General features: G+C 39.3%; 3 protein-coding genes and 1 pseudogene across 5 annotated transcripts; all 4 read left to right on the forward strand.

Annotated features, from left to right (window-relative positions):
- The first annotated feature begins 1,012 nt into the window (after nt 1-1,012).
- LOC122079615 (elongation factor 2-like) lies at nt 1,013-7,908 on the forward strand. The gene is made up of 4 exons (XM_042646233.1): nt 1,013-1,156; nt 4,341-4,398; nt 4,489-4,576; nt 5,117-7,908. The coding sequence occupies exons 2-4, from the start codon at nt 4,396-4,398 to the stop codon at nt 7,555-7,557; spliced, it is 2,532 nt and encodes an 843-aa protein (XP_042502167.1). The 5' UTR covers nt 1,013-1,156; nt 4,341-4,395; the 3' UTR covers nt 7,558-7,908.
- A 2,634-nt stretch (nt 7,909-10,542) lies between these two features.
- Nucleotides 10,543-16,217, forward strand: LOC122079616 (pentatricopeptide repeat-containing protein At5g39710). 3 transcript variants are annotated; one of them, XM_042646235.1, is made up of 5 exons: nt 10,543-10,658; nt 10,742-10,853; nt 11,347-13,896; nt 15,715-15,772; nt 15,863-16,217. In XM_042646235.1, the coding sequence occupies exon 3, from the start codon at nt 11,611-11,613 to the stop codon at nt 13,891-13,893; it is 2,283 nt and encodes a 760-aa protein (XP_042502169.1). In that variant the 5' UTR covers nt 10,543-10,658; nt 10,742-10,853; nt 11,347-11,610; the 3' UTR covers nt 13,894-13,896; nt 15,715-15,772; nt 15,863-16,217. The 3 variants fall into 3 exon arrangements, with proteins under 3 accessions (XP_042502169.1, XP_042502168.1, XP_042502170.1); XM_042646234.1 differs by having other exon boundaries at nt 10,603-10,853; XM_042646236.1 differs by lacking the exons at nt 10,543-10,658; nt 10,742-10,853 and adding an exon at nt 10,872-11,218.
- Nucleotides 16,218-16,285: 68 nt separating this feature from the next.
- On the forward strand, nt 16,286-17,452 carry LOC122079617 (annotated as a pseudogene).
- A 3,072-nt stretch (nt 17,453-20,524) lies between these two features.
- LOC122078084 (TMV resistance protein N-like) lies at nt 20,525-21,025 on the forward strand. The gene has a single exon (XM_042643949.1). The coding sequence runs from the start codon at nt 20,525-20,527 to the stop codon at nt 21,023-21,025; it is 501 nt and encodes a 166-aa protein (XP_042499883.1).
- The last annotated feature ends 425 nt before the right edge of the window (nt 21,026-21,450 follow it).

The following is a 21,450-nucleotide window of genomic DNA, read 5'->3' on the forward strand; positions in this document are numbered from 1 at the left end:
AGTCGTTTGAGGTGGTTTGGCCATGTTCAATAGAGGCCTGAGGACGCCCCAGTAAGGAAGAGTGATTCGATTCAATTTTAATGATCTAAAAAAGCTAAGGGCAAGTCTAAAATAACTATAGGCGAAGTCATGAGGAACGATATGCTTAGTCTCGATCTTGTCCCAAGTATGACCTTGGATAGAGCCTATTGGAGGGCTAGGATTCATGTTCCCGACACCATTTAGCTGAGTTTCTCCTACCTTGTGCATTGGACCTATTTCCTCTTACTCTCATTGGTATACTCTCATCTTTTCGCCTCATCCCACCCCTATACCCCATGTTTTCTTTATTGTGTTTTGTATGGATCCATGTAACCAATCCCATTAAGTCGAGATAAGGTTGAGTTTATTGTTGTTGTATAAAATCTAATATACTATAATATGTCCTATAATATATTAATATACTATGATATATTAGGATGCCATTTCGGTTTGATTTCAGTTCAAACTGATGGTTCTTATATTGGAACCAGAATACAAACCAAACCAAATTGGGGACCAAATTTATTTGGTTCAGTTTGATTCGGCTGATTCGATCTGATTTCAGTTTTATTGATTCCGATTCCATTTGACATCCTTACCGATATGTATCGGCCTATATGTAACCGATAGCAAAATCTGTAGTTTGTGTTAAGGCAAGTAATATAATTCCGCAGATAAAATTGGGAACCCCGCTTTTAACCAGATCCTCACAAAAGGATATTATTGTAAATAATCTAAATTTTATGGATGATTTATATAAAAAAATACAAACAAATGAGGGGACATATGTAAATAATCTAATATAGGCGGCATGTCTGAAAAAGCTTCCGTGGACGTCAAGCATATACCATCTAATAAAAGTGAGACATTTCTAAAGGTGTATGATTTTACAAGAAACGTTTGAATGTATAAAATCAACGGTCAGATGCTATTCTCTATATCCGAATCCAATGGTTAGGACATATTAGATGCAACCATATTAGGGTTTCTCCAACTGCTAGGACCTATTAGACGCCACTATACTAGGGTTTCTGTACTTTAGCTTCTGATTTTATTTCCCATTATCCTCAGTCACAGGCATTTGTGACTGAGAGCGTTCTTTGCCTCTCTCAGTATTGGAATTGCTTCTTCTGAGGTAATCTTCTAGCCTTTTTTTCTATTATGTTTCTTGCATTTCTTTATGAGCTTTTTCCTCTTAATCCTATTTGTAGTTGTCAGAATTATTAGATCTAGTTTATTCTCTATTGGGTTTGTTTTATATTGTTTGATCCATTGATTTTTATGTTTTAGTTTATATTTACGTTGTGTAGTTCGTTTTGAGGAGGAATTCTTTTGCTGATCTATTACTCTATCGTAGTTTTATACTTTTGTATTTTTTTTTTTCTATGTTGTTTCTAATTGGAGTACTGATATGTAGTAGCTGTTTTTATTGTGTTTATATGATCAATTATGCCTTTATAGATTAGAATCGATTAGATTTGATCTGAGTTTGTTTGGGTTTTGAGGGAGAAGTTCCTATTTTATCAATCCTTTTAGTTTCTCAATCTCTGGTTTCTAATTTGCTATCTTCCATTTCTGTTTGTTGGTATTCCAGTGTTGAACATTCTCTTTTTGGGTTATTGATGTATCAATGCAGTGTTTGCTTTTGCTTCATCATCTTACTTGTTTTGGATAATGATATCTGTTTGGTTTTTTTTTTTTTTTCTTCATCATTTGATGTTTGCTTCCTCTAATTACTTGAGGTTGTTTTTATTATTGTTTTTTCTTCATTTTTTCCTGGAAAATTGTAGCTCTCTTATGCTTTCTGTTACAAAAATTAATAAATGACAAGTGTTTTCACATTGGCAGACCAGCATTAGTGTATATTAAGAGTCTAGTCTTGCTGCTAGTATTTAAATCAGCCTGTGCAGAGAGCCAATCTAGGTGTTGGGATGAAATGCTACATGAAGGGCTAGTCGGCCCCTTTTTTCTTATGTCGTTGCATTAGCTATGATCTGTGATGGAGGTTTAGAACAAAGCCCGGGCTGCCCACAAGGGCATCTGGCAGTCCTATGGGCTGAAAACGAGGTTTGGGTAGTTATATTATAGGTTGGGCCTTTAATTTTCTTAGCTTCCATTGTATCGGGTAAATGTGGATGAAGTTAGTACACGGGATTAGTATTTGAAGTTCAGGAAAAGAATCGCCATGACACCAGAGTACTATTTCCATCTTACATGCGCTTCCTTATCATATTCTCTCTCCTGCTTTCGCCATGTGGGTCTCATATGGAATATGCTGTTCTCTGCACAGCCATTGGCGTAGCTTGCAGGTTCCTCCTTACAGTAGCATCGTGGGGAACCCCACGCCCCTAAAGTTAAGTGTTTGACTTAGGTTAGTATACTTACTAGCAAATTTGGAGCCTTTTTGCATTCATTTCACACGGTCGGCTAACGGCAGGGACCGATTTAGAATTTTTTGAATTTTTAGGGGGTGACTTTGACATTTCGAAAAGTCCAGGGGGTGGTGTTGAATAAGGACCGAAGTTCAGGGGGTGGCAATGCAATTTTCTCTATTAAATATCTATTAATGTTTTCTTAATGTTATATTATTTGTGCATAGACCGAGGGTTGCTTATGTTATATATATATATATATATATATATATTTCGCTAAAGATGCATTATATTAAAGAGAAAAATAGGATGAAATACAATCAACCAATTTAGTCTATTAAATTCATTGCGTGAAGAGTTATTAGGATTCATTTCATGAATCTAATTAAGACTTTAAAGGGCTACATATATTATTATCTTACACACAAACACACACTCTCTCACACATGCCATTGACATAGCTTGCAGATTCATGAATCCAATTAAGACTTTAAAGGGCTACATATATTATTATTTTACACACGCACGCACACACACACACACACACACACGCCCCACCCTACCCATAAGTTAGACGTGATTTGAATGAATAACTGAGTTTATTTCAAGAGTTTTTGAGCTGTTGATTTCTGGAAATGTGGATAAAGTCTCCTATTTTAGCTTGTTGTTTATTCTTTGTCCTCATACTAATAGTGTTCATCTTTCTTCTGAGGTATGATCTTTTCCTCTTCTATTCTGCCATTCTTATTGTTGCTTCTTCTAATTTGCAGTACTTCTGTTCTTAATATATTTACAGTTTGCTTGTTTTCTATCTTTTTATATCTCTTATTACTGCTTAGTACTCCATAAAAATTGGTATTACTGTTTACATGATTTCTTAAATTCTATCGTCTGATACTGAATCTGATTAAGTAGAAACCAGGCTTTAGTTCTATGCATTGTCTTGCTACAAGGATTAGGATTGAAATGTGCACCCCCTTCCTGTTCGTAGTTTTCGTGTGAAATTAATCGGGTCAGTAGAGTTGGTCAACTTGATTTCCTGAGCTGAATTTTAGGTCATTCTAACCAGTCCTTTGTCAGATATAAATACTCTCATACATCATTATGTATGTGTTTGCTTGGCTATTTCTCTATTTCTGTAGATTCTGTGTTCACAAATCACTCTAGTAACTACAGCTGTGTTTTGATTTGCACTATTTTCTCTTGAGATGATGTGGGAAATCTTAGAATTTTAGGCCCAAGTGAAGTTGCACTATTGCAACTTGTTGGTCACAGGTTCGAAACTTGGAAACAGCCTCTGCTGCGAAGCAGGGTTTAAGGCTGCATACCTTTGCCCCACCCAGACCCTACAGTAGTGGGAGCCTCGTGCACTGGGGTGCTCTTTTTTGTGATCTTTCTTTTATCTAATGGAATTCAAGATCTAATGTATTTTCCCTCGTTAAATATACATTTTTTCTTATTAATCCATGTGTATTTTACTCTAGATATTTGCTCTTCAGGGTCATTTGCTAGTTTTATGAATTACTTATACATAAGGTATCCTCACTTGGATGCAACATCAATCTATTTTTTGTTTTTAGGTTTATTTCATTGGTTGAATTTGTTGATTCTTCCTAGTTTTGAATCTAACACCCCCATTATTGCAAATTATGAAAAAAAATTGTTGTTGCATAACACAATTGTTCTTCAAATGCCTTTTCGAAAAACATGAGTAACACTCTTTTCTAATATCAATATATTGTTTTTGTTATAATGTGGTGAATTGGTGATCCTTTTTGTTCTCATGTGCTTCTTATTTGGATTGGTGGTGTTTGATTATTCTGAAGTGCTTGCTTGTGTAGTTCGGTGTTCACTGTGCTTTTGATGTGTCATTGTTGGTTTGGTCATGAAAGTTGGTCGTGTTTATATCTTGTGGCTGATTATTATTTCTGTTTATAATTTTTGCAGGAAATTATCCTTGCAATATCTTGATTTTTGGGGTTGCTAACTAAGAACAGTCAAGATGGTAAGACTACTGTTTCCAAATGCTTTTTCATTTGCCATTCTAAAAGTTCTTTTTCAGCAGCTGATTGGGAAATTAATTTGATTTGTGCAGGTGAAGTTTTCTGCAGAGGAGCTTCGCAGGATTATGGACCTGAAACACAACATTCGTAATATGTCTGTCATTGCCCATGTGGATCATGGTACTAATTCTTTTTTTGAGTTTACTCTTGGCTGTCTTGCCTCTTATGTTGCCTATGATTCTCCATTTTTCAGGGCAAAGATACTTAAAAAAAAAAATCCTGATTTTTCCGCTGAAATTAATCGTGTTCAGGGCTATAAAAGATATTTTTCCAGGACCATAAAAAACATCCAAAAATTCTTTTTTTTTTTTTTTTTTGGAATAATCCTGATTTGCTGAGGCCTGGTTGGATGATATCGGCTTGTCACTTTAGGGGGTCAAACTTAAAAAAAAAAAGTTCTGTGCTTCGAAACAAATCTTTATTTAATGATTTTCATATCCTTCCAGTAGCCTCACTCAGATGTTTAGATCTCCCTGAAGTGGACTTTTGACCATCTTTTTCATTAAAAATTATTGTCATATTCAGTTAATATGTTGGGGCAGTTCTCAAATAATGTTTGTTTAGTTTTAGCACCTCTCTCTCTCTCTTTCTCTCTATCGGTTATCTTATTTAGAAGTTATTGATGCTATGTGTTCTAACATTGCCTCTTGAACTTGGCAGGGAAGTCTACTCTTACCGATTCTCTTGTGGCAGCTGCTGGAATCATTGCACAAGAAGTTGCAGGAGATGTTCGGATGACTGATACCCGCGCAGATGAGGCGGAGCGTGGCATTACTATTAAATCGACTGGTATTTCTCTGTTCTATGAGATGACAGAGGATGCTCTGAAAAGCTTCAAGGGGGATCGTATGGGGAACGAGTATCTGATCAATTTGATTGATTCCCCTGGGCACGTAGACTTCTCATCTGAGGTCACAGCTGCTCTCCGTATTACTGATGGTGCACTTGTGGTGGTGGACTGTGTTGAGGGTGTGTGTGTGCAAACTGAGACTGTGCTACGACAGGCTCTTGGTGAAAGGATTAGGCCTGTGTTGACTGTTAACAAGATGGACAGGTGCTTCCTTGAGCTTCAGGTGGATGGAGAAGAGGCTTACCAGACCTTTCAGAGGGTCATTGAGAATGCTAATGTGATTATGGCCACGTATGAGGATCCACTTCTTGGGGATGTTCAGGTTTACCCTGAGAAAGGAACAGTTGCCTTTTCTGCTGGTCTTCATGGTTGGGCCTTCACTTTGACCAATTTTGCCAAGATGTATGCATCAAAGTTTGGTGTAGATGAGTCAAAGATGATGGAGAGGCTCTGGGGTGAAAATTATTTTGACCCTGCCACCAAGAAATGGACCAGCAAGAGCACTGGGTCCGCAACCTGCAAGAGGGGTTTTGTTCAGTTCTGTTATGAACCTATCAAGCAGATTATCAATACTTGTATGAATGATCAAAAAGACAAGCTGTGGCCAATGTTGCAGAAGCTTGGTGTGACCATGAAGTCTGATGAGAAAGAATTGTGTGGAAAGGCTTTGATGAAGCGTGTCATGCAGACCTGGCTCCCAGCTAGCAGTGCGCTTCTTGAAATGATGATCTTTCACCTTCCATCTCCTTCTAAGGCCCAAAAGTACCGTGTTGAGAACTTGTACGAGGGTCCCATGGATGATATTTATGCTAATGCAATTAGGAACTGTGATCCTGATGGACCTCTTATGCTTTATGTGTCCAAAATGATTCCAGCCTCTGACAAGGGTAGGTTCTTTGCTTTTGGCCGTGTTTTTGCTGGCAAGGTCTCAACAGGTTTGAAGGTTAGAATCATGGGACCTAACTATGTCCCTGGCCAGAAGAAAGACCTGTATGTTAAAAGTGTGCAGAGAACTGTTATTTGGATGGGAAAGAAGCAGGAATCAGTTGAGGATGTACCTTGTGGTAACACAGTTGCTTTGGTTGGTCTTGACCAGTTCATTACCAAGAATGCAACCCTGACAAATGAGAAGGAAGTTGATGCTCATCCAATTCGTGCTATGAAGTTCTCCGTCTCACCAGTTGTTCGTGTGGCTGTGCAATGTAAGGTTGCTTCAGATCTTCCAAAACTTGTTGAGGGTCTAAAACGTCTGGCCAAGTCAGATCCTATGGTGGTGTGTATGATAGAGGAATCCGGGGAGCACATTATTGCTGGTGCTGGTGAGCTACACCTTGAGATCTGTTTGAAGGATTTGCAAGAAGACTTTATGGGTGGAGCTGAGATCATTCAATCCGATCCAGTTGTTTCTTTCCGTGAGACTGTCCTTGAGAAGTCATGCCGTACTGTGATGAGCAAGTCACCAAACAAGCACAACCGTTTATACATGGAAGCAAGGCCCATGGAGGAAGGTCTTGCAGAGGCCATCGATGATGGGCGTATTGGTCCAAGAGATGATCCTAAGGTTCGTTCAAAGGTCCTGTCAGAGGAGTTTGGGTGGGACAAAGATCTTGCCAAGAAGATCTGGTGTTTTGGACCTGAGACCACAGGACCTAACATGGTCGTTGATATGTGTAAGGGAGTACAATATCTGAATGAAATCAAGGACTCAGTTGTTGCTGGTTTCCAGTGGGCTTCAAAAGAGGGAGCTTTGGCTGAAGAAAACATGAGGGGTATCTGCTTTGAGGTTTGTGATGTGGTGCTGCATGCTGATGCCATCCACAGAGGAGGTGGTCAGGTTATTCCAACTGCTAGGAGGGTCATCTATGCTTCCCAGCTCACTGCCAAGCCCAGGCTTTTGGAGCCAGTCTACCTTGTTGAGATCCAGGCTCCGGAGCAGGCACTTGGTGGTATCTATGGTGTTCTGAACCAGAAGCGTGGCCACGTCTTTGAGGAAATGCAAAGACCAGGTACCCCGCTCTACAACATCAAGGCTTACCTTCCTGTCATCGAGTCATTTGGATTCTCAAGTACGCTCAGGGCTGCAACCTCTGGTCAGGCCTTCCCCCAGAGTGTGTTTGATCATTGGGACATGATGTCCTCTGACCCGTTGGAGCCTGGAACCCAGGCTTCACAGCTGGTTGCTGACATTAGGAAGCGGAAAGGTTTGAAGGAGCAGATGACGCCACTCTCCGAGTTTGAAGACAAGCTTTAAGCTGCCAATTTACTGTTGGTGAGGCAAGTTGAGCTATAGAGATAAGATTCATAGGTGAGCCTGAGCAGAAAACTTTTCCCTAGACCGTTAAAATCCCGCTTCCCCTCTTCCTTTTGGGCCCCCTTGTTCGAGTTTACTGAGCAAATGTGAGTGCTCAGTTTTTATGTCTCCTAGGTCTTGCTCGTGGTTATAAGTACAATGATGATTTTGTTATTTCTCTAGGTAATTAGGTATTTGGTTTATATTTTGGAACTTTTTATTCCAGCACTTAAAATGCCTGGGAGAATTATATATGGTTACAATTTTCCCTGGACAGTACTTAATGATGATTTTGAACTTTTATCTTTTAAATTTTTGGAGTGATCTTGTTGCTCTCTTATGCTCTCAAGCAAATGATTACATGGTTTGAATTATTTGATTAGCATCTAATTAGCCTTGCAGAAGAGCATTATTGTAGGTTTAGGATGAGATGTACACTCGGGTGAAAATTACTTCTACTACTTTCTCACTTTTGATATTAATGAATATGTTACATTCAAGGGTATTGAGTTGAAAGCTGTTGCTGTTATCTGAGTTGTGAATGTTGGTTTTAGAAGCCAGTTTTGTTATTTACAGAGGTTGCTGTGGATAAAGATTTTAAAGGTCTCTTTTTTCTTTTTTATTGATTTGATTAATATCTGTTATGTGTGGTTTGAGAAACATGTATCACTGGTAATTGCTGTGGCCATGTGAAGGAAGCCTCTTTTGATTTGGATGGATGAAATGCTTAGGAATGCCAACCCGATGGATGAATATTTGAGGAGATGATATGATCAGATGCATGAGAATATAAAACCCTAGTTCTGAAATTTTGAAAATCTGAAAATAGAAACCACTGTAACTACATTGTTAGGTGCATGAGAATGCAAAACTGTAATTCTGAGTACTGACTTTATTATGATGCATGAAAATTATCTTGCTAACTTTTCCTTCCTCTTCCTGTTCTTTATAAAGCGCTGTTTTGGTGAACCACCCCCCACCCCCTCACCCCCTCCAAAAAGACAAAAAAAAAATATCCTTTTCCTTTTTAAGTTCTTGTTTGTTCATGTTTTTGTAATTCCTTCTGATCAATTATGCTTACATGTATCAATGGGTATGCCTCTAATCTGAGGTAGAAAATGTCTGCTATGGGTTGAGGTACTTTTCAGTTGTTGAGCCCCAACAATTTAGCTTCACTTGGTAAACTCTATGGGTGCAACAGACGTGGGGGGTTGCTTGAAAACCCCAGCCCAACCCTGAGTCTTATCACCCTAAGTCTAGCCCTGCCGTGTTCAGCTTAGCCTAACTCGGCCCTGCTGCCTCAAGATTGATGGTCCGTCTGGTGGTGTGCTGTTCGAACTCAAAGCTCATTTTTCACTTTCTATTATCTCTTCGTTCATTGCACTGTTACTTCTTTTCTGAAGCTAGCTGATGATCTCTGGTTATGGGATTCAACGTGAATCAACTAGAGAGAGAGACTAGGGTTTTGATGGATTGTCTTCTCAACAGGGACTCGATGAAAATGCAACGATGAGATCTATTTCTACTATTACCTTGACATTCAAGTCATGATAAAATGTCCTTTGAAAGTTCACTGTTGGAGCACATGATCTAGCACAGAGAGCTTTATAAATTAGTGCTTGTTATGATGAGTTGACAATGGTTCAGGTGAAGTTATTCTTGTGTACAAGTCAAAATTTGATTTAAATATTGCTACTATTTTAATTGCATAAATAAAATTTGGAGGTATTTAAACGAAAGGCATAACCCTAGCCAGAAGAGAAGCATAATTGGATAGAGTGCAGGGGTTATTTAAGGGCCTGTTCGATTTTGTTTTTAGAAACTGTTTTTCTATTTTTCAATGCTTAAAAACGAATAAATACCCTAAAAGCTGTTTGATTTTTCTGTTCTGTTTCACATGTGTTTAGAGTCCTCCACCCTTTACCTCCAAGGCGAAGGCAGGTTAACCTTTACCTCCAAGGCGAAGGCAGGTTAAGGATTCCAAGACCTACATCACCAAACTAGAGTCCTTTGAAATCCTTACCTTTTGTGCTAATTGACACCTTCGATTCTTAAGGCCTTGTTTGTTTAGAGGGTGGGGAGGAATAGATGTTGGACTGGGTCCCACATACTCGTGTGGTAAAGAATAGAAAAGTAAAACTGGGGGAAAGTTGAACGATCCCATATTTTATGTAGTTTGTTTAAGAGTATAACAAAATCCAAAGAGAACAGGAAGGAGAAAAAACCAGAGAGAGAGAGAGAGAGAGAGAGAGGTTGGGGGTCGAGGTACCACAACAAAAATATCGTCTTTCTTTCCTTGCATCTCTGCATCTACAAGATGAATGGAGAAAATCAAGAGAAAGATTGATTTAAAATCAGCTCCGTTGTACTTCAATGCCTTGATAAGTGCTGAGCATGCAAACCTTACCGATCATTAGTCAATGTGATGATCCAAACTTCCCTTTTCTTCGTTGCATGTCTACATCTATCCTTTGTTTCTTCAAATCATGATTTTGGAAAAGTAGTACAATTTTTCCATCCCTTAAATCCCGCTCCACTAAATCCCTCTAGACACATTGAGGGGGGGGGGAAAAAAAAAAAAAAAAAAAGAAAATCAAAGAAAACCATAATAAATATAATAAAGTAGAAATCAATGTGCCATTTATGTATTCCAACATGCATTAGATCAGCAAAACGATTTAAAACAAGAATCGGTGATGGAATCGGTCCATACTCTTGTTGCTGATGCTTGGATCAGAAAGGGTGAAACTGAAGAATTTGACTCGTATTCAATTCTTGATCCATTAATTTTACCATCCTAATTAGGTTTTGAGAAGGATAAGCAGCGATAGTGGTTTGGGGATTCCGTGTGTTTGGTGGTTTGGGGATAAAAGCATTTTTAAAAAGCCACTTCGATTTTTAGCCGTTGGATGGTTTGAGGACATGTGTCATGCGCGGTGTAGATTTGGTTGATTGAGAATTGAAGACGAGCCAGATCGGAAGATGAAACCCTCGACTCTCCCGCTCCAGCGACTCCGACTCTAGCGACCACGGACTTAACTCCACTGACGCGACTCATCCCAGTAAGCTCTCTTCTTCTTCCCTCCTCTGTTGCGATTTTTTTCTTCTTTTTTCACTTTCTTTCCACCCTCCACTCGTGCTCCAGCTTCCAGCCTCTAGCGACTCTGACTACTGCTCCAGCGACAGTGACAGAGACTCCGACTCCGGCGACCACGAACCTGGCTCCAGTGACGGACTTCGACTCAGAATTTGTCACAGTAAGTTCTGTTCTTCTTCTTCTCCCCAATTAACTCCGATTCTAAGCGACACGTTTTGACCAAATCTAATTTGAATCTTGAATTGATGGAGACCGATTCATGTCCGATCCCAAATTTTAAAACCTAAGGAAACAATGAATCGAGGAAGAGTAAGAGAGGAGGAGGGAGGGGGAGGGGGCTAAGTCAGTCCACCCTTTACCACCATTCCAGTGTAAACAACCATCAGCCAGTTGTGGGAAAGACCCAGGCTTTGACTGCCAAGTCATGGGCCAGCACTATCGTGCTCTTGTGTTCATGTGGGGGCCGGATATCGTCCTTGCATTCATAAACTACTGCATGAGGATGCAAATGTCAGAGACCGCACGGTAAACCTCAGAAACACCAAGTGATTACAATTATATGAGACATGGTTAGGATTATCTGTTGAATCATTTATGATCACCTAGCGTCAATCTTTACCAAAATTTGTTTCTAATACAGTTTATTCAAACAGGTTTGTATGTAATGACAAAAGCAATGCACAAGCAAGTGGCATTGATGGTGACAAAGTAAGATAATTCTCTTGATAAGATTGACTGGGTTTAGGCAATTGTGAAGAGCATACTGCTGCATACTGAACTACCAACGACTGAAATCCTTTGCATGTCTTGAGAGTTTGCTGATGGCTTTTAATGAATCTGTGTCACTGTGCTTGGCTGCCATAACCACTCCCTACAGCTTAATCCTACATTAGTGTATACAGATTGGCAAAAAAAAAATGCGAATCCTGAAGCACCAGGATGCCCGGCACCACATGCGTGCTCTCCTTTCCTCAAATGCTTCGTTTTCATCTCGTCATTCTCAATCTGATGCTTTCCTTTCAGACAAAGCCTACACTCTTCTCAAGATGTACCCCAACCAACTCGACTCATTAGCTTCCCAGTTCACCCCACAAGCAGCTTCCCTCCTCCTCCTCAAATCCCAATTCGATCAAACCCTAACCCTGAAATTCCTCAATTGGGCTCGCAATCATTCCTTCTTGGATATTCAATGCAAATGCCTTACTCTTCACATTCTTACCAGATTTAATCTCTACAAGATGGCCCAATCCATTGCCGAAGTTATGGTTTCTGAGGAGGATGACTGCTCTTCAATCTTTGAGTGCCTGAAATCGACTTACCATCTTTGCAACTCCAGTTCTTCTGTTATTGATCTCCTGGTGAAGTCATATGCTCACTTGACCATGGTTCGGAAAGCTTTAATTACTATTGATTTAGCAAAATATCATGGTTTTATGCCTGGCATCTTGTCGTACAATTCTGTACTTGATGCAATGTTCAGGTCTCGGGATTCGGCCTCGTTGGCAGAGGAGTTTTATGGAGAGATGATCAGATCTGGAGTGTCTCCTAATGTATATACTTATAACATTCTGCTCAGAGGTTGTTGTGTTGAAGGGAAATTGGATAAGGCTTTTGAAGTTTTCAGTGAGATGGAGAGTAAGGGTTGTGCCCCAAATGTAGTCACATTCAACACTTTGGTTGATGGATCCTGTAAACTGGGAAAGATCAATGAAGCATTCAGGTGGTTCGAATTAATGTCTCAGAGGGGTTTGCAGCCAAATCTGATTTCCTATAATGTCATTATTAATGGATTGTGCCGAGAAGGTAGGATTAAGGAAACACATGGTGTGCTTGAGGAAATGGGTAGGAAGGGTATGGTTCCTGATAAGGTCACTTATAACACACTTGTTAATGGGCACTGCAGGGAAGGGAACATCCATCAGGCACTTATATTACATGCAGAGATGATCAGGATGGGGATAAGCCCGAATGTTGTTACTTACACAGCCTTGATCAATAGCATGTGTAAGGCCGGAAATCTAAATCGAGCTATGGAGTTCTTGGATGAGATGCGGCTCAGAGGACTTTGTCCCAATGAGATAACCTATACCACCTTGATTGATGGCTTTTCTAAGCAAGGATATTTGAATGAAGCAAATCAAGTTTTGAAGGAAATGACTGAGAATGGATTCTCACCTTCTATTGTTACTTTTAACGCGTTTATCAATGGAAGCTGCATCTTGGGAAGAATGGATGAAGCTCTGCGGGTCATCCAAGATATGATAGCAAGGGGTTTGGACCCAGATGTAGTAAGTTATAGCACAATTATAACTGGTTTCTGCAGAAACCGAGATTTGGACAAGGCATTTGAAATGAAGCAGGAGATGGTTGGAAAGGGTGTATTTCCTGATGCTGTCACTTATTCATCACTGATTCAAGGTCTCTGTGAACAGAGTAGACTTGTTGAAGCTTGCAACCTATTCCATGAGATGTTGAGCATGGGGCTGCCTCCAGATGAATTTACTTATACGACTCTGATCAATGGTTATTGCATGGAAGGGGATGTAAATAAAGCTCTCATTCTGCATGATGAAATGATACAAAAGGGTTTGCTTCCGGATGTTGTCACCTACAGTGTGCTTATAAAGGGGCTCAGTAAACAAGCTCGGACTAGGGAAGCAAGGCAGCTCTTGTTCAGGTTGTTTTATGATGAGTCCGTTCCTAGTGATGTAACATATGATACACTAATTGGTCATTGCAGTAATACTGAATCTAAGAGCATGATAGCTCTCATAAAGAGTTTTTGTATGAAGGGATTGATGGATGAAGCAGATCAAGTTTTTGAATCAATGACTCAGAGAAACTGGAAGCCTAATGAAGCAGCCTACAATGTAATTATACATGGGCACTCTAGAAGTGGGAATGTGCGGAAAGCATTTGGACTGTATGAGGAAATGACAAGATTAGGTTTCATTCCTAACATTATTAGTGTTCTTGCCCTGATAAAAGCTCTTTTTAATGAGGGAATGAACAATGAATTAAGTCGAGTCATAAATGATATCTTGAGGAGCTGTAGAGTTGCTGATGCTGAGATTTCGAAAATTCTTGTCGAGATAAACCATAAAGAAGGGAACATGGATGCTGTTTTTAATGTCCTAACTGAAATGGCTAAGAATGGGCTCCTCCCTAATGGTGGGGAAAAAGCAATATCAACAGTATAAAAGGTGTGAGTGTTTATTCATTCGTTGTGATTTCAAAAAACAGCATTCTTTAAGCATCTTTCCCATTCATAAGTAGAACGAAAAAACAACCAAGAACATCTCTATATATGATATTACAAAGTGTGATATAATTGAGAAAATGGAGGAGAGCTTGCACTTCAATTTTGATAGTTCATGTTTTCAGTTCGTTCAGCATTGACCAAGCATACATGTCATATAACATAAGAATGGAGATAATTGAGGAAATAGATGAAAGCTATGGTCGATTTTGAGCAATATGACTGTAGTTCCTTGAGGAGAGCCTTTTTTTTTTAGTCTATTAAATTCATTGCGTGAGTGTGATTAGGATTCATTTTGTGAATCTAATTAGGAACTTTGAAGGGCTGCCTATATTATTATTTTACATATTACACACACACGCACACACGCACACACGCAACCCATACGTTAGACGTGATTTGAATGGATGCCTGAGTTTTTTTCAAGAGTTTTTGAGCTGTTGAGCTCTGGAAACGTTGATAAAGTCTCTTATTATTTCTTCTTCTTTGTCCTTCTACTAATACTGTTCATTTTTCTTCTGAGTTATGATCTTTCTGTCTACTATTCTGCCATTCTTATTGTTGCTTCTTCTAATTTGCAGTACTTCTGTTCTTAATAAATTTACAGTTTCTTTTTTTCTATCTCTTTCTCTCTCTTATTACTGCTTAGTACTCCATAAAAATTGGTATTCCTGTTCCTGTTTACACTATTTCAATTCTATCTTCAGATACTGAATCTGATAAAGTAGAAACCAGGCTCTAGTTCTATGCTCTGTCTTCCTTCTAGGATTAGGATTGAACTGTGTTCCCCTTTCCTGTTCTCAGTTTTTTGTGAAATTAATCGTATCAGTAAAGTTTGTCAACTAGATTACCTGACCTGAATTTTAGGTCATTCTAACCAGTCCTTTGCAAGATATAAATACTCTAATACACCATTATGTGTTTGCTTGGCTATTTCTCCATTTTTGTGTGTTCACAAATCACTCTAGTAACTATACATGTGTCTTGATTTGCACTATTTTCCCTTGAGATGATGTGGGGAAAGTTAGAATTTTAGGCGCAATGGTTAAGTTGCACTATTGCAACATGTTGGTACAGGTTCTAAACTTGGAAACAACCTCTCCTGCGAAGCAAGGGGTAAGGTTGCATACATTCGCCCCTCTGAGACCTTGTAGTAGCAGGAGCCTCATGCAGTGGGTTGTTCTCTTTTTTTTTTTCTCTTTGTCTGATGGCATTCAAGTCCTAATGTATTTTCCCCTGTTAATTACACCTTTTTCTTATTAATCCATGTGTTTATGACTGTAGATATTTGCTCTTCAGTGTCATTTGCTAGTTTTATGAATTACTTATACATAAGGTATTCTCATTTGCATGCAACGTCAATCTATTTTTTGTTTTGAGGTTTATTTCATTGGTTGAATCTGTTGATTCTTCCTAGTTGTTTAGAATCTGACACCCCCATTACTGCAAATTATGAAAAAAAAAAAAATGGTGTTGCATAACACAATTGTTCTTGGAATGACAACAACTGCCTTTTCGAAAAACATGAGAAACACTCTTTTTTTTAATATCAATATATATATATATTTTTAATAATGTGGTGATCCTTTTTGTTCTCGTGTGCTTCTTATATGGATTGGGTGGTGTTTGATTAGTCTGAAGTGCTTGCTTGCATATTCCAGTGTTCACTGTGCTTTTGATGTCTCATTGTTGGTTTGGTCATGATAATTGGTCATGTTTGTAAATTGTGGCTGATTATTATTTCTGTTTATAATTTTCGCAGGAACTTCTCCTTGCAATATCTTGATTTTGGGGGTTGCTGACTAAGAACAGTCAAGATGGTAAGACTACTGTTTCCAAATGCTTTTGTATTTGCCATTCTGAAAATTCTTTTTAAGCAGCTGATTGGGAAATTAATTTGATTTGTGCAGGTGAAGTTTACTGCAGAGGAGCTACGCAGGATTATGGACCGGAAACACAACATTCGTAACATGTCTGTTATTGCCCATGTGGATCATGGTACTAATTCTTTTTTTGAGTTTACTCTTGGCTGCCTAATCTCTTATGTTGCCTATGATTCTCCATTTTTCAGGGCAACGATACTGTTTAAATTTTGTTAGCAAGCTTGTTTTCAGGGCTATAAAAAAGCATCCACTTGAAAATATTTTTCCATGAACATAGAAAGCATCCATAAAGAATTTAAACAGTAAATCTCTTATGTTGCCTATGATCCAGTTGTTTCTTTCCATGAGACTGTCCTTGAGAAGTCATGCCGTACTGTGATGAGCAAATCACCAAACAAGCACAACCGTTTGTACATGGAATCAAGGCCCATGGAAGAAGGTCTTGCAGAGGCCATGGATGAGGGGCGTATTGGTCCAAGGGATGATCCTAAGGTTCGTTCAAAGGTCTTGTTGGAGGGGTTCAGGTGGGACAAAGATCTTGCCAAGATGATCTGGTGTTTTGGACCTGAGACCACAGGACCGAACATGGTCGTTGATATTGCAAGGGAGTACAGTATCGGAATGAAATCAAGGACTCAGTTGATACTGGTTTTGAATGGGCTTCGAAGGAGGGAACTTTGGCTGAAGAAAACATGAAGGGTATCTGCTTTGAGGTTTGTGATGTGGACCATGTGGTGCTGCATGCTGATGCCATCCACAGAGGAGGTTGTCAGGTTATTCCAACTGCTAAGAGGGTCATCCATGCTTCCCAGCTCACTGCCAAGCCCAGGCTCTTGGAGCCAGTCTACCTGGTTGAGATCCATGTACCAGAGCTGGCACTTGGTGGTATCTATGGTGTTCTGAACCAGAAGCGTGGCCACGTCTTTGAGGAAATGCAAAGACCAGGTACCCCGCTCTACACACCAAGGCTTACCTCCCTGTCATCGAGTTATTTGGATTTGTACTTTTACGCTCAGGGCTGCAACCTCTGGTCAGGCCTTCCCCCAGTGTGTGTTTGATCATTGGGACATGATGTCCTCTGAACCATTGGAGCCTGGAACCAGGCCGCACAGCTGGTTGCTGACATTAGGAAGCAGAAAGGATTGAAGGAACAGATGACTCCACTCTCCGAGCTTGAGGACAAGTTATAAGCTGCCAATTTTCTGTTGGTGAGGCAAGTTGAGCTATAGAGATGAGGATACATAGGTGAGCCTGAGCAGAATTTTTTTTCCTAGACCATTAAAATCCCCCCTCCCTTCTTCTTTTTGGGCCCCCTTGTTTGAGTTTCCTGGGCAAATGTGAGTGCTCAGTTTTCATGTCTCGTAGGTCTTGCTCGTGGTTGTAAGGACAATGATTATTTTGTTATTTTTCTAGGTAATTAAGTGCTCAGTTTTCATGTCTCGTAGGTCTTGCTCATGGTTGTAAGGACAATGATTATTTTGTTATTTTTCTAGGTAATTAGGTATTTGGTTTACATTTTGGAACATTGTATTCCAGCACTTAAAATGCCTGGGAGAATTAAATATGGTTACAATTTTCCCTGGACAGAACTTAAATGATGATTTTGAACTTCTTTTATCTTTTAAATTTTTCGAGCAGTGTTCTTGCTCTCTTATGCTCTCAAGCAAATGATTACGTGGTTTGAATTATTTGATTAGCATCTAATTGGCCTTGCAAAAGAGCATTATTGTAGGTATAGGATGAGATGTACATTTGAGTGAAAATTACTTCTTTTACTTTTCACTTTTAATATTAATTAATATGTTACATTCAATGATATTGAGTTGAAATTTGTTGCTGATACCTGAGTGGTGAATGGTGGTTTTAGAAGCCATTTTTGTTGTTTTCTGAGGTTGCTGTGTATAAAGAATTTGAAGATCTCTCTTTTCTTTTATTGATTTGATTACTATCTGTTTTGTATGGTTTGAGACACATGTGTCACTGGTAACTGCTGTGGCCATGTGAAAGAAGTCTCTTTTGATTTGGATGGATGAAATGCTGAAGAATGTCAACCTGATGGATGAATATTTGAGGAGATGATATGATTAGATGCATTAGTGTATAGAACCCTAGTTCTGAATTTTTGAAAATCTGAAAGTAGAAACCACTGAAACTAAATGGTTAGATGCATGAGAATGCAAAACTCTAATTCTGAAGACTCACTTTATTATGCATGAAAACCATATCGCTAACTTCTCTGACTCTGCATTACCTCCTTCCTCCACATGTTCCTGACAAAGCGCTGTTTTGGTGAGACTAGGCTTCTTCTTTACTGAGCAGAGCTTTCTTCATTTTGAGTGTAATTGAGAAGAAAACAAGGAGAAGAAGAGGAAGGATGGAGTTTGGAAGAGGAAGATGAGTATGCAGAAAGAGTGAGCTCTCAATTTTTTAGGGGAAGATATATAGAAACTAATATAGCAGTTGGATTTGGAACCTAATTGGAACGACATTTTTGGAAAGTTCAACAAGGGACATTGTTCCTTTTTTTTAATTCCAAGAGAACATGTAAAGCCCATGAAATGTAACAGAAACCTTCTTTTGAACTGCTAGAAGTTACATTACCATATGATTCGAACTTTGTCAATAATTTCCATAAAAATTACTTTCTTTTTTGGGTTGAAAGAAAAAATGGATGGATAGAAACTAGAGAAAGAAATGGAGATTTATTTTATTTATGGTAAACAATTACTGCACTTGGAAAAAATGGAGATTTTTAAGTATGGTAAACAATCACTGCTAGTTCTTCAAAAAAAAAAAAAAAAAAAAACTTACTAGAATCCAAAACAAGCCTATAACCTATACTATGATCATGTCATTCGTTCTTCAGCAGCTGTCACAGTAAAATCTACATGAAGAGGAAGTGAAGTTGCTTCATCTCCTATTAAGATGGTATGTGCACCGGAAGGCAACAATTTGCAACTATTTTTCTCCTCCAAGAACAAGCTTTTGCACGCATTGAATGTGAATTTCACATTCTTGCTCTGTCCTGCAGGCACGAAGACCCTGCGGAATGCAATCACCTGCTTCGAATGAGTAGCTACAATGCCAGCCGGAGTCACTGAGTACACAATTGAGGACATTGTCACCATCCATGGTTCCATTATTCTGGACATCAACCTCAAACTTGTAGTCAATTGTGGAGCAATTCAAATCATCGACTAGAACAGATTCACACAAGGGCCTGCCTGCATTATCCTAATAGTTGAGGCGACGGCAATGCTGGTTCTTCAGTTTAACATCAATTGATCTATGAGCTGATACAATCTTGTAGTTGAATTGGGTGTAGCTCAGACCATAACCAAAAGGGTAAATAGTAGAGCCATTGAAGAACTTGTGTAAGTCCTTCCTGGATAGCTAAATCTATTAAGTTTGTCTCGAATTCTTGATCTGTTTTGAAGATTGACCTGTTCCGACATATTTTGGTGACGACCCGAATGGAAAGTCTTTTGAGATCTGTGATGGAAGCAGAGGGGTTGGGCCGATAAGCCCAAGCCCGGAGCCCATCACTGATCTCGTATGGGGGTGCGGGGGCTGCCCAACCCCTCTACTTCCATCACAGATCTTGTATGGGGGTGCGGGGGCATAGCCCCGCTGTATGGTTCGATTGGATCGACCGTGACCCAATGGGTCGACCCGCGACTTGAAGTATATATAATGTACCGTTGCTTGTTGAGAAAGTCATTGTATTTTGGGGGTTTTTCGAGCTAGGGTTTCAGGGCGAGTTTTCTCGCTTCTGCTTGGGTGTAATCTCTCTTTTGCATAGTGAAACATCTTCTTCTGCCTGAGGACGTAGCACACCACCTTGGTGTGTGAACCTCGTTAAATCTCTGTACCATGCGGATCTATTATCTCTTTATTTTTCGTATTTCTTGGTGTTTCATCTAACATCATCAACTGGTCTCAGTGACATAGATGTCATGGGAAGCATATTAATATAATCATTTGTGTACCATATAATTGGTAGCTTCCCTCCTGATGAACAAAGAAAACAATGTCATATAATAAGAAGATTTAGAAGATATAATCAAATTTCAGGTTAAAACTTACGAGGATTGAATTTTGGGAAGATAACATCAGCGACGGCACGACCACCTTCCTCTCCGGGATTGTATTACTAATATTAGCATTAGATTATATAATACTACTATATTATAGTATAATAGTATAATTATACTAGTTTGGCCTTGTGGGTCCAATCTCCAACCAACCATGTCTGATTCCGTAGTGTTCCACCAGCATAAAGCTACCCCAAAAGGCCAAAACAATTAACAATTCTACCAATGCAGGCCCCAAACAAAAAGCTACCCCCAAAACAACTCTATCCACATGACCTTGAAGGTCAGGAGACTCAGGAGTCAAGGACTTAACATCCTTTCCATGGTGGAGCGACGCCCTTCGAAGGTCTGTTATTTCCTGTGAGGCACGCGGAAGCTGTCTAATACTTTCCTTTGGCAATCAACTTGGACACCAATAAAGCTACTTAATTCTATATTAATGAAGTCTAAAACATGATTTCGTGGAAGGAAGTTGAGTCAATTCAAAATTTTCCTATTAAAAATTTTTTTTTTTTTTTAAATCAAGAGATAGTTCCATAGGAGAAAAGGGCACAATAATTTGAGCTTCTTTTCTTCTCTGCAACTATAGAAAGTTATGGCTGCACTAGATTGGGCTTCCAACACCTCCACATTCACAATTGGATGTTCTAGTTATGATGTGTTCCTCAACTTCAGGGGCGAAGATACTCGTAATAACTTCACTGGATTCCTCAACTTGGTTTTGAAAAACAGAGGAATTGATGTATTTATTGACAGTAAGAAGTTGTGGACTGGAGAAGCCATTGGCTCAGCCTTACTTAGAGCTATTGAGGGGTCCAAAATCTCCATCCCTGTCTTCTCCCAAGGTTATGCTCACAGCAAATGGTGCCTGCTGGAACTTGCACAGATTTTTCAATGTTACAACTCCAGCAATCAACTGGTTTTGCCCATATTCTTTGATGTTGAGCCATCTAGTGTTCGGAATCAAACCGGAAGTTTTGAAGAAGCATTTCGAGAGCACGAGAAGAATTATGAACCCCATATCGTAGAAAGTTGGAGGAAAGCTTTGAGTGAGATAGGAAATTTGAAAGGAGAAGTTATTGATAAACACAAGTAAGTCTCAATCCCACAAAATTCTTCTCGAGGTAGTCTCATTTTCGTATCTGAAACTTAATAGATCTTCTGTTTACATCATTAGTCAATTCCACTTCATCCTTTACTTTCCCCCTTCATTCCTCCCCCTCCCTCCCACCCACCCACCCACCCACCCACCCAATAATGTTTGATTCTTAATCTTTCATAATAAATTTAACCGATTTACATACCATATCCAAATTAAATATTGTCACTAAAATTTGTTTAAAAAGACAAGGTCTTTAAACATAAGGATGTTATTTATGATGGAGAGGAATAGGCACACCACCCATGTATGGCAAGCTAGCGGACAGCATCAATGGGGCATGGCATGGGCCACGAGGCGCCATATAGGAGGAGCACATGCTCATTCCAGCCTTTTGCCTTTTTTTTTTTTTTTTTTTATAA

Source organism: Macadamia integrifolia, chromosome 5, assembly GCF_013358625.1.
Source record: "Macadamia integrifolia cultivar HAES 741 chromosome 5, SCU_Mint_v3, whole genome shotgun sequence".
Classification (NCBI taxonomy): Eukaryota; Viridiplantae; Streptophyta; class Magnoliopsida; order Proteales; family Proteaceae; genus Macadamia; species Macadamia integrifolia.

Coding starts and splice junctions, on each gene's coding strand:
- LOC122079615 (XM_042646233.1), top strand. Junction 4,577..5,116: donor CATTGCCCATGTGGATCATG/GTACTAATTCTT, acceptor TGAACTTGGCAG/GGAAGTCTACTCTTACCGAT.
- LOC122079616 (XM_042646235.1), top strand. CDS start 11,611: ATGCGAATCCTGAAGCACCAGGATGCCCGGCACCACATGCGTGCTCTC.
- LOC122078084 (XM_042643949.1), top strand. CDS start 20,525: ATGGCTGCACTAGATTGGGCTTCCAACACCTCCACATTCACAATTGGA.